At 41.0% G+C, this 14,433-nt stretch overlaps 1 protein-coding gene across 2 annotated transcripts in view; it reads right to left on the reverse strand.

Annotated features, from left to right (window-relative positions):
- Window positions 1–14,433, reverse strand: part of LOC130267179 (cysteine-rich and transmembrane domain-containing protein 1-like) — a 40,906-nt gene that overhangs the window by 14,157 nt on the left and 12,316 nt on the right. For both annotated transcript variants that reach the window (XM_056516531.1, XM_056516530.1), the window contains exon 2: window positions 1,538–1,757. In XM_056516531.1, the coding sequence (XP_056372506.1) occupies window positions 1,538–1,751 (214 nt within the window). In that variant the 5' untranslated portion in view covers window positions 1,752–1,757. The remainder of the gene's footprint in view (window positions 1–1,537; window positions 1,758–14,433) is intronic.

A 14,433-nucleotide genomic window follows, 5' to 3' on the forward strand; every position in this document is an offset into this window, starting at 1 on the left:
TTCATGGTTTTATTACATTAACACTTAAGGGAGATTTCTGTGCTCCTACTGCAGGTATTGAGTCCCTGAGAATCCCCTACTGCAGATATTGAGTCCCTGAGAATCCCCTACTGCAGATATTGAGTCCCTGAGATATTGAGTCCCTGAGAATGGTGCACAGTTTTTTTTTCTCATTCTTTCCATTTTAGGGGACAGGTCCAGAGCTAGGCTGTTGGCTAGTAGTACACACTTTTACCTCCTTTCCCTTAGTTGCCTGGTCAATTACAGCACATACTCCTTATTGCTATGCCATGACATGGTGCTGGTTTAAGTGTTAAGGGATGATTTACCAAACCATTTTAAAGATTGCACGTGAAAGGAAAAGGGGTTACTTATAAACTAGCTGTCAAGCTGCTGCCAAGAGAGGATGCCTTGATTTATCTTTTAGGGACAGTGTAAACAAGCTTAGCTTGCATGCACACAACCCAGACTTGCGCGCACTCTCTCTCTCTCCTGCACATAGCACCAGTAGGCAGTCAGGCTCAGCTTGCATTCACACAGATCAGACTCTTTTGCAAATAGAAAAAGCCCCCACATTCTGTGCTCTGTCTCATACTCTCTGCTGCTAAAGACAGAATCTCCCTTATAGACAGTGGAAGGCAGTATGCAGGGATGCAAGACACATATTGGCCAAGGCTTTATGCTTATTCTAGCATTTTTGGCAAATGAAGGGATTTACAAATGAGTTACAGTTCCCCAAAGCTTAGTGACAAAGTATCCCTGCCATAACCACATACAACCAGCAGAGAGCTTAGGGCATACTGTTCTGTTGAGTTGAATGTAACATTGTGCAGTAAACTCCTCCTAGTGAGGGCTTGGCTATAGGCAGTAACATTGTTGTCCCTGGAATGTATAACTAAACAAGACATATAGGCCCTCATTTACTATTCTAAACCCGACTTCTTTTTTCGGTTTTTTTTGTTGCATCTTTGTCTGCGCCATGTCGCAGACATGGTGCGCCAGTCTGCGACACGATGCAACATTTTTTCCCGACGGACCCGATGTGGATTCTCCCAAACCCGAAAAAGGGGCGTAACCCGACATTTCTGAGCTTTCCCACGTATTTATAAAGGTTTCCAACCCGAATTTGTTGAATTGTTGTGGATTTTTTCCCCGACAGCTCAGAGGAGTTGGAAACCAAAACCAACAAAACGCACGTGCGACAAACAAGATGCGACATAATAATAAATACCAGGGGAAAAAAGCAGTCGGGTAAGAAAGCAACATAGACTTACAACCCGATTTTCTAAGTAAATGAGGGCCATAGAGCTCCATTGTTGTCCCTAGAATGTATAACTAAACAAGACATATAGAGCTCCATAAAAAGGAAAAACAAAGCTCTTAACACTATACATATATGAAAAAAAATGTATATGCATTGAATTTAGCTAGACATTCAGTTTAACATACTAAAAGCCTGAATAGAACTATTTAGTCAGTATGTTGACAATGTTAACATAGGGAAATAATTTGTGTGTCTTATTCACTGCTTACATACCTGTGTTTTTAGGAGCTTCCATATATACTGGTGCTGGAGGTTGACCACTTTGCCAGCCAGGCTGAGCATACCCTGGATAGCCTGGCTGCCCTGGTTGATATCCAGCAGGAGGTGGTGGGTAACCAGGATACTGAGCTGGGCCACCTTGAGGCGGTCCATATGGTGGGTATGGTGGATTAGCCCCTGCATATGGTGGAGGATTTTCATAGTTCATGGTGAGCTGTAATCCATAAAAAAATATTTGTTCTCACATAAGCTCTTATGAAATTCTATTACTATACAATTTGTATAAAATTTTACAAAACGCTAAACAGAAAAAAAAATAAAAAAATACAGCACAAAAAATTAGCCCCCTGTATATGGAAAATTTCTAAACATACTTATTTTGTAAAAAAAAAAAAAAAAAAAAAATAATATAATATAATATAATATAATATAATATAATATAATATATATATATATATATATATATATTTTAATAAAAAAAGGAAATCATGGAAACATGGGTATAATAATTTTATTTGCATTGCCTAACAGAAGAAAACATTTGCAGTTTTCTTCTCGATTTCCCTATACAAATGTAATTTTTTTTTTGTTTTGTTTTGCTATACATTTTATGGTAATATAAGGCTGCATTCACATTACGTTTGCAGCCTACGGCTGCCGGGTCTGACTGGGAAATTTCTGAACCGGGAGCTCCCGTATCCCAGCCGGACCGACGCCGAAACCCATTCACTTTAATGAGGCTACCGGAGTCAGACAGTGACTCCGGTCGGCTCATTTTTGCCCTGTATCCGGTTTTGTGACTGGACCTAAAAACCGTAGTATACCATGGTTTTAGGTCCGGTCACCAAGCCGGATACAGGGCAAAAAATTAGCCGACCAGAGTCACTATCTGACTCCGGTTGGCACATTAAAGCGAGTGAGAAGATGCGCTGGTCCAGCAGCCATAGGCTGCAGACGTAGTGTGAATGCAGCCCAAGTGATATACCGTAATTACAAAGTTCAATTGGTCATGCAAAAAAACAAGCCCTCATGTGGGTTTGTGGATGGAAATATAAAAGTTACGGCTCTTAGAAGATGAGGAGGAAAAACAAAAATGCAAATATAATATTGGCTGCGTCCTACTACTGAGTAGGTTTGGTTAAAATTGTTGTCGTAGGAGTTAAAATTAATGTTAGATCAGGCAAAGCATTTCAAATAAATGAAAAAAGTAAATGCTCTATTAATATAGGCTGAAAAAAAAAAAAAAAAAATATATATATATATATATATATATATATATATATATATATATATAAAAAAAAAAAAGAGCCCATCAAGTTCGAAGTATAACTGACCGTGTTGATCCAGAGGAATACAAAAAAAAAATTACATTTATAAAAAAAAATTTGCTTTTTTGCCAATTGCCCCATTCCAGGGGGAAATTATTTCCAGATTCCAAATGTGGCAGTCAGAAGAAATCCTGGATCAATTTTGCACCTTCACAAATCTAATATCCATAACTTGTAATATTATATTTTTCAAGAAATGCATCTAGGCCCCCCTGGAACTTTATAGACTTAGTCATCACAACATCAAGTGGCAGAGTCTCCCATAGTCTCACTGCTCTTAAAAAAAAAATAAATAAATAAATAAATAAATAAATAAATAAATAAATAAAATGTGGTTACAGACCTAGGTATAAAAAGATCATTAGAAAGATCTATGTACTGTCCATTCATATATTTGAAGATTTTGATCAAATTGCACCCAAGACCTCTTTCCTCCAAACTAAATAACCCCGAATTTGATAACTTGTCCTTGTCCTGTAATCCTTCCATACTATTAATGATCTTTGTCACCTTGCTCTGCACCAGCTCCAGTTCAGCCATGTTCTTCTTATTTACAGGTGCCCACAATGCTACACGTGAGGTCTGACTAGGGGTTTATACAGATGCAAAACAATGTCCTTGTTACAAGCCTCTATGCCTCTCTTGAAGCGTCCCACAATTTCATTAGCCTTGGCAGCTGCTGCCTGGTTCCGGTCACTAAAGTTGAGCTTGCTATCCACCAGTGCACCCCCCAACCCTCTCCCCCCCCCCCCCCCCCCCCAAACTTTTTTTCAGTAGCAGTTTTACCTTATCATGTTATCCTCCTCTGTGGGGATTACCTTATCCAGTTTAGTGTGTAATCTCTCTACAGGTTCATCAACATATTGAAAAGAAGTGGACGCTGTACTGACCACTACGGTACACCAATTGTAACTGTCACCCAACCAGAGTAATTTCCATTGATACCCATCCTCTGCTTCCTATCACAGAGCCAGTTGCTATTCCATTTACATAGAGTTACCATTGTCCCAGCATCCTCATTTCAAGCACCAACCTTTAATGCGGTCAAATATCTTCTAAACATTTAGATACACAACATCCACAGCTTCTCCCTGATCCAATCTACAACTGACATCCTCATAGAAGCTGATCAGATAAGTCTGACAGGACCCATGCCGCATAAACCCATGTTGGTGCTGTGTTAGATGGTTATTTTCATTAAGATACTCAAGAATAGCATCAAATATTTTACCACAATAGATATTAAACTTACAGGCCTTCAGTTTCTAGAATACATTTTCAACCCAGTTTTGAATATTTGCACCAAAGTCTTGTGGAACAATCCCTGTAATCTTTAAATATAAGGAAGGTGGGCCTGTCTAGCATGGTACTTAGTTCCTTATCTTGATTTACATCGCTTATCTAGATTTTAGTAAGGCTTTTGACACTGTCCAACATAGAAGACTTATCAATAAGCTGGACAGTGGCTGACCCATTTTGTTCAATATCTTTAACCCCTTAAGGACCCGGACTTTTTCCGTTTTTTCATTTTCAATTTTTCCTCCTTAACTTTAAAAAATCATAACTCTTAAAAATTTTCACCTAAAATTATATATAATGGCTTAATTTTTGCGTCACTAATTCTACTTTGTAATGACATTAGTCATTTTACCCAAAAATCTACGGTGAAACGGGAAAAATAATCAATGTGCGACAAAATTGATGAAAAAAAACACAATTTTGTAAGTTTTGGGGGCTTCTGTTTTTACGCAGTACATTTTTGGTCAAAAATGATACCTTATCTTTATTCTGTAGGTCCATACGGTTAAAATGATACCCTACTTGTATAGGTTTGAATTTGTATCACTTCCGAAAAAAATCATGAATACATGCAGGAAAATTTATACGTTTCAAATGGTAATCTTTTGACCCCTATAACTTTTTTATTTTTCTGTGTTCAGGGCGCTTTGAGGACTCATTTTTTGCGCCGTCATCTGAAGTTTTTAGCGGTACCATTTTTGTTCTGATCAGACTTTTTGATCACTTTTTATTCACTTTTTCGTGGTATAAAAAGTTATCAAAAATGCACTATTTTGGACTTTGGAATTTTTGTGCGCGTACGCCATTGAACGAGCGGTTTAAAAAGCGGTATATTTTTATAATTCGGACATTTCCGCACGCGGCGATACCACATATGTTTTTATTATTATTTACATAATGTTTTTTTTATTTTTGGAAATGCCGGGTGATTCAAACTTTTATTAGGGGAAGGGATAATTGAAAGGGTTAATGATTTTTTTACACTTTTCTTATGCAATATTATAGCTCCTATAAGGGGCTATAACATTGCATGTACTGATCTTTTACACTGATTGATCCATCTCCATAGGAACGGATCAATCAGTGTTTTCGGCGATTGAATGCTCAAGCCTGGATCTCAGGCTTGAAGCATTCATTCGGCGATCGGACAGCGCAGGAGAAGGTAAGAAGACCTCCTCCTGTGCTACAGCTGTTCGGGATGCCGCGATTATACCGCGGCGATCCCGAACAGCTCCCTGAGCTAGCCGGGCACTTTTACTTTCGTTTTTAGCCACGCGGCTCAGCTTTGAGCGCGCGGCTAAAGGGTTAATAGCGCGCGGCACAGCGATCAGTGCCGCGCGCTATTAGAGGCGGGTCCCGGTTTCACTATGACGCTGGGCCCGCCGCGATATGATGCGGGGTCACCGTGTGACCCCGCGTTATATCGCAGGACCGGGACTCATGACGTACGCATACGTCATGGGTCCTTAAGAGGTTAATAGTGATATTGCAGAAGATCTCAATGATAAGGTGTATCTATTTGCTGATGACACAAAGATTTGTAGCAGTGTTGATATTCCTAGAGGGATATGCCAAATGGAAAAGGATTTAGGTAAAATAGAGGAATGGACAGAACTCTGGCAACTAAAATTGAATGTGGATAAGTGCAAGATAATGCACCATAGACATGAAAAACCCATGCAAAGAATATTGAATATGTGATACAGTCCTAAGCTCAGCATCTAAAGAAAGGGACTTAGGGGGGGGGGGTCATTATTTCAGAAGACTTAAAGCGCAACTGTCATGAGGTTTGGGGCATATAACCTAACCACAGTGTGTGTATGTTGTGTAAAATATGTCTGCAGCCTTGCTTTTATCCCTATTATTATGGCTTTTATTAGCTAAAAAAACACTTATATGTAGATAGGCGTGGCCAGGGATTCGCTATGCCCTGCGGCCGTCACGCCTATCCCCTGTACACCAGCGCTGGGACTGCTGTGTGATTGACATACACAGGTCTTAGTGCATGCTCCCCTTATCTTTCATATTTAAGCGCCGACATTTCTTTACAGAGCGTGAGCGCTCACTTCAACTGTCTGGCGCCTTCTTCTCGTGTGGAAAACGCGCTGGGCTCTTCTGCATTCATTAGAGGCAGTGAGCGCTCACTCTCTGCCTCCAGTATTGTCCGGGCGACGCGATGTGATGCGAGGTCGCAGCGCGACCCCGCTTCATATCGCGGGAGCCGGCGCAGGACGTAAATATACGTCCTGCGTCGTTAAAGTGTTAAAAAAAGGTAGGCAGACAGTGTCATAGCACAGCAGGAAATGCTAGCAGAATGCTTTGGTGTATAAGGAGAGGTATTAATAGTAGAAAGACAAGTGCTCATGCCGCTGCACAGAGCACTGGTGAGACCTCTCTCAGAGTATGGTGCGCAGTACCAGAGACCATATTTCACAAAGCATATAGATATCTTGGAGATCAGAGAAGAGCTACTAAACTACTATATGGACTACAGGATAAAACTTACCAGGAAAGGTAAAAGGACCAGGAGTTCTCTAAGCTAAAACTTTTAACCCCTGCTGTGCCCGCGCTGTAATAAACTTTCACTTACCTGCCTACGATCCCCCGTTGTTCCGATATCGCCGCCCATTCTCCGGTCCCGGTCTCTTCCACTTCCTGCGGGTCGGTGACTTCACTCTGCGCTCAGCCTATCAGCGGCCGCAGCAGCGTCCCGTCGCGGCCGCTGATAGGCTGAGCGCAGAGTGAAGTCACCGACCCGCAGGAAGAGGAAGCTGACAGGGACCGGAGCATGGGCGGCGATATCGGAGCAACAGGGGGGATCATAGGCAGGTAGGTGAAAGTTTATTATGTATAGTTTTACAGCCCCGGCACAGTGGGGGAGAAAAGATTTCAGTTGGAGAACTACTTTAATATGTATAGCTTGGAAGAAAGACGAGACAGAGGGGATATGATAGAGACTTAAATACATAAAAGGAAATCAACACAGTAAAGGAGGAAATTATTGGTAAAATAAAAAAAACTACCACAAGAAAGCATAGTTTTAAATTGAAGGGGCAAAGGTTTAAAAGTAATATTAGGAAGTATTACTTCAGTGAGAGAGTAGTGGATGCATGGAATAGCATGTGGAATGTAGATGTGGTAGCTGCAAATACAGTGAAATTTAAGCATGCATGGGATAGGCATAAGGTTATCCTTCATAGGGCCAGGGACTATTGATAGTATACAGAATATTGGGCAGACTAGATGGGCCAAATGGTTCTTATCTGCAGACACATTCTATGTTTCCTGCAGAACGCGGGATGGATGACATTTGGGCCTGGTCATTTGCATATTTAAATGCAGCACCACACTTGTTGGATTAAGCAGGTGAAATATTTTAGGTACTGAAGCTAAAATCTGGCTTTATGCCGACAATATGGTCCTCTTTTTGGATGATCCTCGTTCTACCTTATTGGAGCCTTGTCTAGCTTACAGATCAATTGGTTCAAGTCAGCTATCAGACACTTCTCCCCTATCCAAAGGATGAGTGTTCCTGCACCACAGTACTCCTTTTAAGAAAAGCTGCCTCCTGTCCCAGGACAGGAAACAGAACTGGAGGAGAAGGGGCTGAACATCTTTTTTGCAAACCAGGGGGGAGATTCATCAAAACTTGTGCAGAGGAAAAGTTGACCAGCTGCCCATAGCAACCAGATTGCTTCTTTCATTTTAAAAAGGCCTCTGAAAAATAAAAGCTGAAATCGAATTGGTTGCTATGGGCAAATTTTCCTCTGCACAGGTTTTGATGAACCTCCCTCCATTTCCTGTCCCTAGGAAGGCACTCTCCAAGAGTGCTGTCATAGGGCAATAGAAAAAATAAGTTTTCCCCAGCCCCCTGCAGACACAATCCCTGTACTTTCTGCAAAATGTCAGTCTGTCCTTGATGTTTTTCTTGAAGAGGAGTGGCTTGATTGCTGCCCTTCTTGACACTAGGCCAGCCTCCAAAACCTCTCCCCTCACTGTGCATTCAGATGCCCTAACACTTACCTGCTGCCATTCCTGCACTGGTGTTTAACCAATCCCATAGCCGGATCCTCTATAGGAGATGGTCCAGGCACTTGCTGGTATCTAAACATCCTAGAACAATTTCTCCCAATGCTGACAATCAATGCCCAAATCCCATTGAGAACCTTTGGTCAATTTTCTAAAAGCACTGAAATTGTGATCAACTCCAAGCATTAGACAAGAATGGGTTGCCATCAGTCAGGATTTGGCCCAGAAGCAGACACCCAGCGCCAGAGCAAATTGAAAAAGGGTCAACACTGAAAATATTGAGTCTCTGCATAAACTCTGGAAACTTTGCATAAAACTTGAAATGCTAATAATTGTACATCTGTATTCGAAAGAAACATCCTACCAAAATGTCTAAAACACTGAAGCAGCAAACACTGGAAAACAAAATATGTGTCAGTTTTAAAACTTTTGGCAATGCCTGTGCTAAACAGATTAATGTGGGAAAAGAAAAAAATAATAATCTGGATCAGGAAACCGTAAAGACCTTTGTCATCAGTTTTACGTGCAGTACAAACCTATACCAACAGGTTAGTGCGGATGATGCTAATGACAGATTCCCTTAAAATGCTTCTAAATATTGATGAGGTTTTCTGACAAATTACTAAAATGATTGCCAGTCCAAGAAACCTGTTCTTATGCCATCAACTCTGACCAAGTCACAAACCGCCGAGCCGAGAAGTTTGTGACGAATCATATTACTGTAACTTCGCTCATCTCTACTGAGCACTATCTACTTCTGCACAAATTCCGCCTGCAGCAGCCTACCATAAATTTCAATGGGAGTCTGCTGCTTAGTTCACATGTCAGAAGTTCCGTAGCAGAACTTCTGTCAAGGAATTAGATTCTGCTGAAAAACTGAACATGTTCATTCATTTGTCGGAATCCACCACAGAAGAGAATGGGATAGCACTTATATCTGTGGCAAACTGCCACAGCCATGAGCAACAATTCTGGAACGTTGTGAATGGAATTGATTCATAGTGGAAATTCAGCAAGGAAATTTTGGACAGAATTTCTGTAGTGTGATTGAACCCTAAAGGTAATTGTTCACTCTAGGATGTATGAATAGTGTTATCCTGCGGTTATCCTAAAGCCTTCTTTCACATTTTTTTTGTCCAAACTCTAATTTACCCCTAAAGGGTACGTTCACACGTGCATATTTATTGCTGCAAATGTTATGAAGCAGAATTTTCTACCCATTGAAGTTAATGAGCAGCAAAATCTTCAGTAGCAAATCTACTGCAAAAATATGCACATATAAATGTACCCTTAGGGTGTGTTCACACATTGTTTATGTGCTGCAGATTTCACACAAGTAAATCCATGTTAATGGTTCTAATATACACTTTATTCTAGGGGTGTAAGAAAAAAAAAAACAATCGATTCACTTGATTTTTTATTGAATACTTTTGAATCGATCCTTTTAGGTATTTGGAATTCGTATCTCCCGACGCCCGGGACATGCAGTTCCAGGCGCCGTGCAGGTGAATTTTTCCAGCTCGTGCAAGCAGTGCGGCCACGCTCTAGGTGTATGTAGCAGGCTCCCGACTCGTGCCCGCTCCGTTCTCTGGGGCCCCCGCTAATAGCCAGCATACGGCGCTCAGCAGTCTGTATGGAGCGGATCTCCATATAGATCGACCCCCCCCCCCCCCCGCATACTTCTCTAGCCCCGATACCTCGCAGTTTTGTTTCGCCTCTGCCTAGTCCCCCCCCATTAGTCTAGAACCTTCTTACTCAGCCAATCAATGGCAAAAATGGCACACCACAGCAATTGGCTGAGTGGGCAGGTCCTGCTCCAAGCGGGATCTCCAGCAGTTCTGCGCCTGCGTCCCTCCCGGTATATTGATTTTGACCCTCTCATTTTTTACAATTACATTTATTCTCAATGTTGAGTTCATTATTATGTTTTAGTTGCTATATTATACACTAGCTGAATACCCGACGTTGCCCGTTTTTTCCTTTCTAATCCTTGTTGGGGAGGAAAATAAACAAAGGAGGAAGCTTTTGACTTCACATCCCGTCCTCATATATTGTAGTCATATCCCAACCTCATATCTCGACCTCATATGCAGTCCTCCTAGCCCGTCCTCCCAGCCCGTCCTCCTAATATGTGTACCAGGTATTGAAATATCTCCAGCCGTACGGAAGTTATGTGGGAACATATATTTCCCATTGATTTGCATGGGACTTTAAACAAAAAAACCCGACCCTCACAAATGGGGGTAGTTAAGGGTTAAATTAACTATCCTATATTTTAAGTGGACATATAAGTAACATGTGACCAAGTATTATGTAAATATCTCCAGCCGTTTGGAAGTTATGCAGTAACATATATTTCCCATTGACTTGTATGGGACTTTAAACATAAGCCCCGCCCCTGGCAAATAGGGGTGAGTAAGGGTTAAATCACCTATCCTATGTTTGTTGTGTGGATTGAGCGGTGGGGGGGGGCCTAGTTGAATTAAGTGGCGGGGGGGTAGTGGATTGAACGGCGGGGGTAGTGGATTGAGCGGCGGGAACGGGATGTTCGGCAGCTGCGCGGCCATCACAGATACTGTTTTCACTTATACAGTGTGCCTCCAGTTGTTTCCCCACTACAACTCCCAGCATGCCCTGACAGCCAATAGATGTCAGGGCAAGCTGGGAGTTTTTTGTTTATATGCTGTTTAATGTAAAAAAAGAAAAACCATATAGCCCGGGCTGGAGGGAAATTATTAAACATGTATACTTGCCCAGATGTGTTATCACATGTGTACTATCGCTTGTTCCAAATAAAGCTTCAAGTTTCTTGGGACATGATGGATGATCCCGTTTCTGTTCACACTGTTTTCTTTCATCTGGCTTAGGGCAGATCCGTGCACACCTGGACTGGAGGGAAGGGGAGCTGGACATTCTTATACTTTTATTCTTCCCCAGCCCATTCCCCCACCAATACCATCTCCCAAGAATCCAGCCTCCGACGCATTTCTCTTCTTCAGCTGACAGGAAATGCCCTCTCAGTGACTGATCCCTATACTGACCAGACATTTACTGTCTGCATGGCACCTCAGCGAAAGTAGTGAAGAAAAGGCTGGACAACCCCTATAATTGTTGTTAGCCCAGTGTGCCCTATTAGACAAAATTTGACCATGAATTCTTCAAAAAAAGTTTTTTTGTTTTTTTTTACCAGAAAACAATCCTCAGTACAACTGCAGAATCCATTTATGAATGGCTCAAAATACATAACCAAAATGAATGAATGGATAGTCAAAGTCCTGACTGGAACCACTGATATGCTGTGGAAAGTTACAAATGCTTAACCCCTTAAGGACGCAGCGTTTTTTCCATTTTTGCATTTTGATTTTTTCCTCATCACTTTCTAAAAATCCTAACGCTTTCAATTTTGCACCTAAAAATCCATATTATGGCTTATTTTTTGCGCCACCAATTCTACTTTGCAGTGACATCAGTCATTTTACCAAAAAATCCACGGCGCAACGGAAAAGAAAATCATTGTGCGACACAATTGAAGAAAATTTTTCTCATTTTGCAACTTTTTGGGGCTTCCGTTTCTACGTAGTGCATATTTCGGTAAAAATAACACTTTATCTTTATTCTGTAGGTCCATACGATTAAAATAATATCCTACTTATATAGGTTGGATATTGTCGTACTTCGGAAAAAAATCATAACTACATGCAGGAAAATTTATATGTTAAAAATTCTCATCTTCTAACCCCTATAACCTTTTTATTTTTCCGCGTACGGGCCGGTATGAGGACTCCTTTTTTGCGCCGTATTCTGAAGATTTTATCGGTACCATTTTTGTATTGATCAGACTTTTTGATCGCTTTTTATTCATGATATAAAAAGTGACCAAAAAATACACTATTTTTTGGCGAGCACGCCATTGACCGTGCAATTTAATTAACTATATATTTTTATAGTTCGGACATTTTTGCACACGGCGATACCACATATGTCTATTTTTATTTACACTCATTTTTTTGCAGTGTTATAGCTCCCATAGGGACCTATAACACTGCACACACTGATCTCCTATGCTGATCCCTGCAAAGCCATAGCTTTGCACGGATCAGTCAGATAGGGGCTTGATTGCTCAAGCCTGTAGCTCAGGCTTGGAGCAATCAATCGACGATCGGATGCCGCGGAGAGAGGTAAGGAGACCTCCGCCTGCATCCCAGCTGATCAGAACATCGCGATTTTGTTGCGATGTCCCGATCAGCCCGACTGAGCTGCCGGGAACCGTTTACTTTAGTTTTCAGACGCGGCGGTCAAATTTGATTGGCGCGTCTGAAGGGTTAACAGCGCGCGGCACAACGATCGATGCCGTGCGCTGTTAGCCCAGGGTCCCCGCGTGACCCCGTTTTTCACACCGGGATCAGGCTTAGGGCGTACAGGTACGCCCTAAGTCCTTAAGAGGTTAACCTATTCAGGACGCCAGGCCTATGCCTGGCCTGCCCAGGCTTTCTGGGAGTTGTAGTTCTGTAACATCTGTCCCTTCAGATTTTCATAACATTTTTGAAAATTGATGCTCTACTTTGAAGCCCTCTAATTTTTTCAAAAAGCAAAAATATGTCCATTTTATGATGCCAACATAAAGTCGACATATTGTATTTGTGAATAAAATAAAATGTATTGGGAATAATCCAGTCCCCCGTTAATAAATTATACATCTATATTTTATTTAATATTCTGAAACGCAAGTAATCCCTTAACTGTACTAATTCTGCTCCACCCTAACCTAGCCCTTAACTTGTGGATTTGTTCCACCTCTCTGAGCAATGCCTGCTTTTGCAGTACTTCACCAGTATACCAGCAAAAAGGTAAGCTAATGTATGCTGCAGAATACCCCTGGCAGTGTTGCCGAGTTTAGTGGACCAAACAGTCTACTAGTGACTATATCTTGCCCATTTCCCGATATAGGCCGAGAGTTATCAATCTGTCTGAGGTTTGAGTCCAGTCATAGCTCACTTTGAGAAACAAAAGTTAAGCTGTGGTTGGTTACACATTTTGTCTCAGACAGATTGATAAATCTGGGCCATACTGAAGCAGAAAGAACATAGTTAAAAGGGGTACTCCACCGGAAAACATTTTCTTTTAAATGACCTGGTGCCAGAAAGTTAAACAGATTTGTTAAACAGATTTAATCAGTTGCCGTCTAAGGATGAGCCAGCTGAGGTAGCCGGCTTACCTCTCGTCCTATGCCGGCTGCTGCACTGAGAATGATAAAACCTGGCAGGGCCAGGCTTTATCAATCGAGCGCAGAGCTCACACATCAATGTGGCTCTATGAAACCAAATTGATCTGTATGAGGAATATAATGATTCCTCCTAAAAGTGAAAAAAAAAGTAAGTAAATAAAATTAAAAAAAAGTTGGAAAAAAAAAAATAAAAAAATTAAAAATAAAAAAGTATACCCATTAACTCTTTCCTTATTAAAAGTTTAAATCACCCCCCTTTTCCCAAATTCCATATAAAAAATATGTGACCATAATAAAAATAAACATATGTGGTATCGCTGCATGCGTAAATGTCCAAAATAGCATATTGTTGGTCACTTTTTATATCATATTTTTTTTTTTTTTTTTTAAACGATCAAAAAGTCAGATCAATACAAAAATGCTACCGCTATAAACTTCAGATCACGGTGCAAAAAAATGAGCTCTCATACCACCCCGTACACTTACAATTAAAAAGTTATAGGGGGTCAATCATAATTTTAAACATATAAATTTTAGTGCATGTAGTTATGATTTTTTCCAGGAGTACGACAAAAATCAAACCTATATAAATAGGGTATCATTTTAATCGTATGGACCTACAGAATAAAGATAAGGTGTCATTTTTACCGAAAAATTTACTGCGTGGAAACAGAAGCCCCCCAATGTTGCACAATGACTTTTTTTTGTTTGTTTTTTGTTTCGCTGTAGATTTTTGGGTAAAATGACTGATGTCATTACAAAGTAGAATTGGTGGCGCAAAAAATAAGCCATCATATGGATTTTTAGGCGCAAAGTTGAAAGGGTTATGATTTTTAAAAGGTAAGGAGGAAAAACAAAAGTGCAAAAACGGAAAAACCCTGCGTCCAAAGGATAGGGGATAAGATGTCTGATCGCAGGGCTCCTGCTGCTGGGAACCCCCGCAATCTCTCCTACAGCTCGCTCTGTGACTGATGACGGGCAATACAGGCGCTGGAGGATTGTGACGTCAC

This window comes from Hyla sarda, chromosome 4, assembly GCF_029499605.1.
Source record: "Hyla sarda isolate aHylSar1 chromosome 4, aHylSar1.hap1, whole genome shotgun sequence".
NCBI classification, from domain to species: Eukaryota; Metazoa; Chordata; class Amphibia; order Anura; family Hylidae; genus Hyla; species Hyla sarda.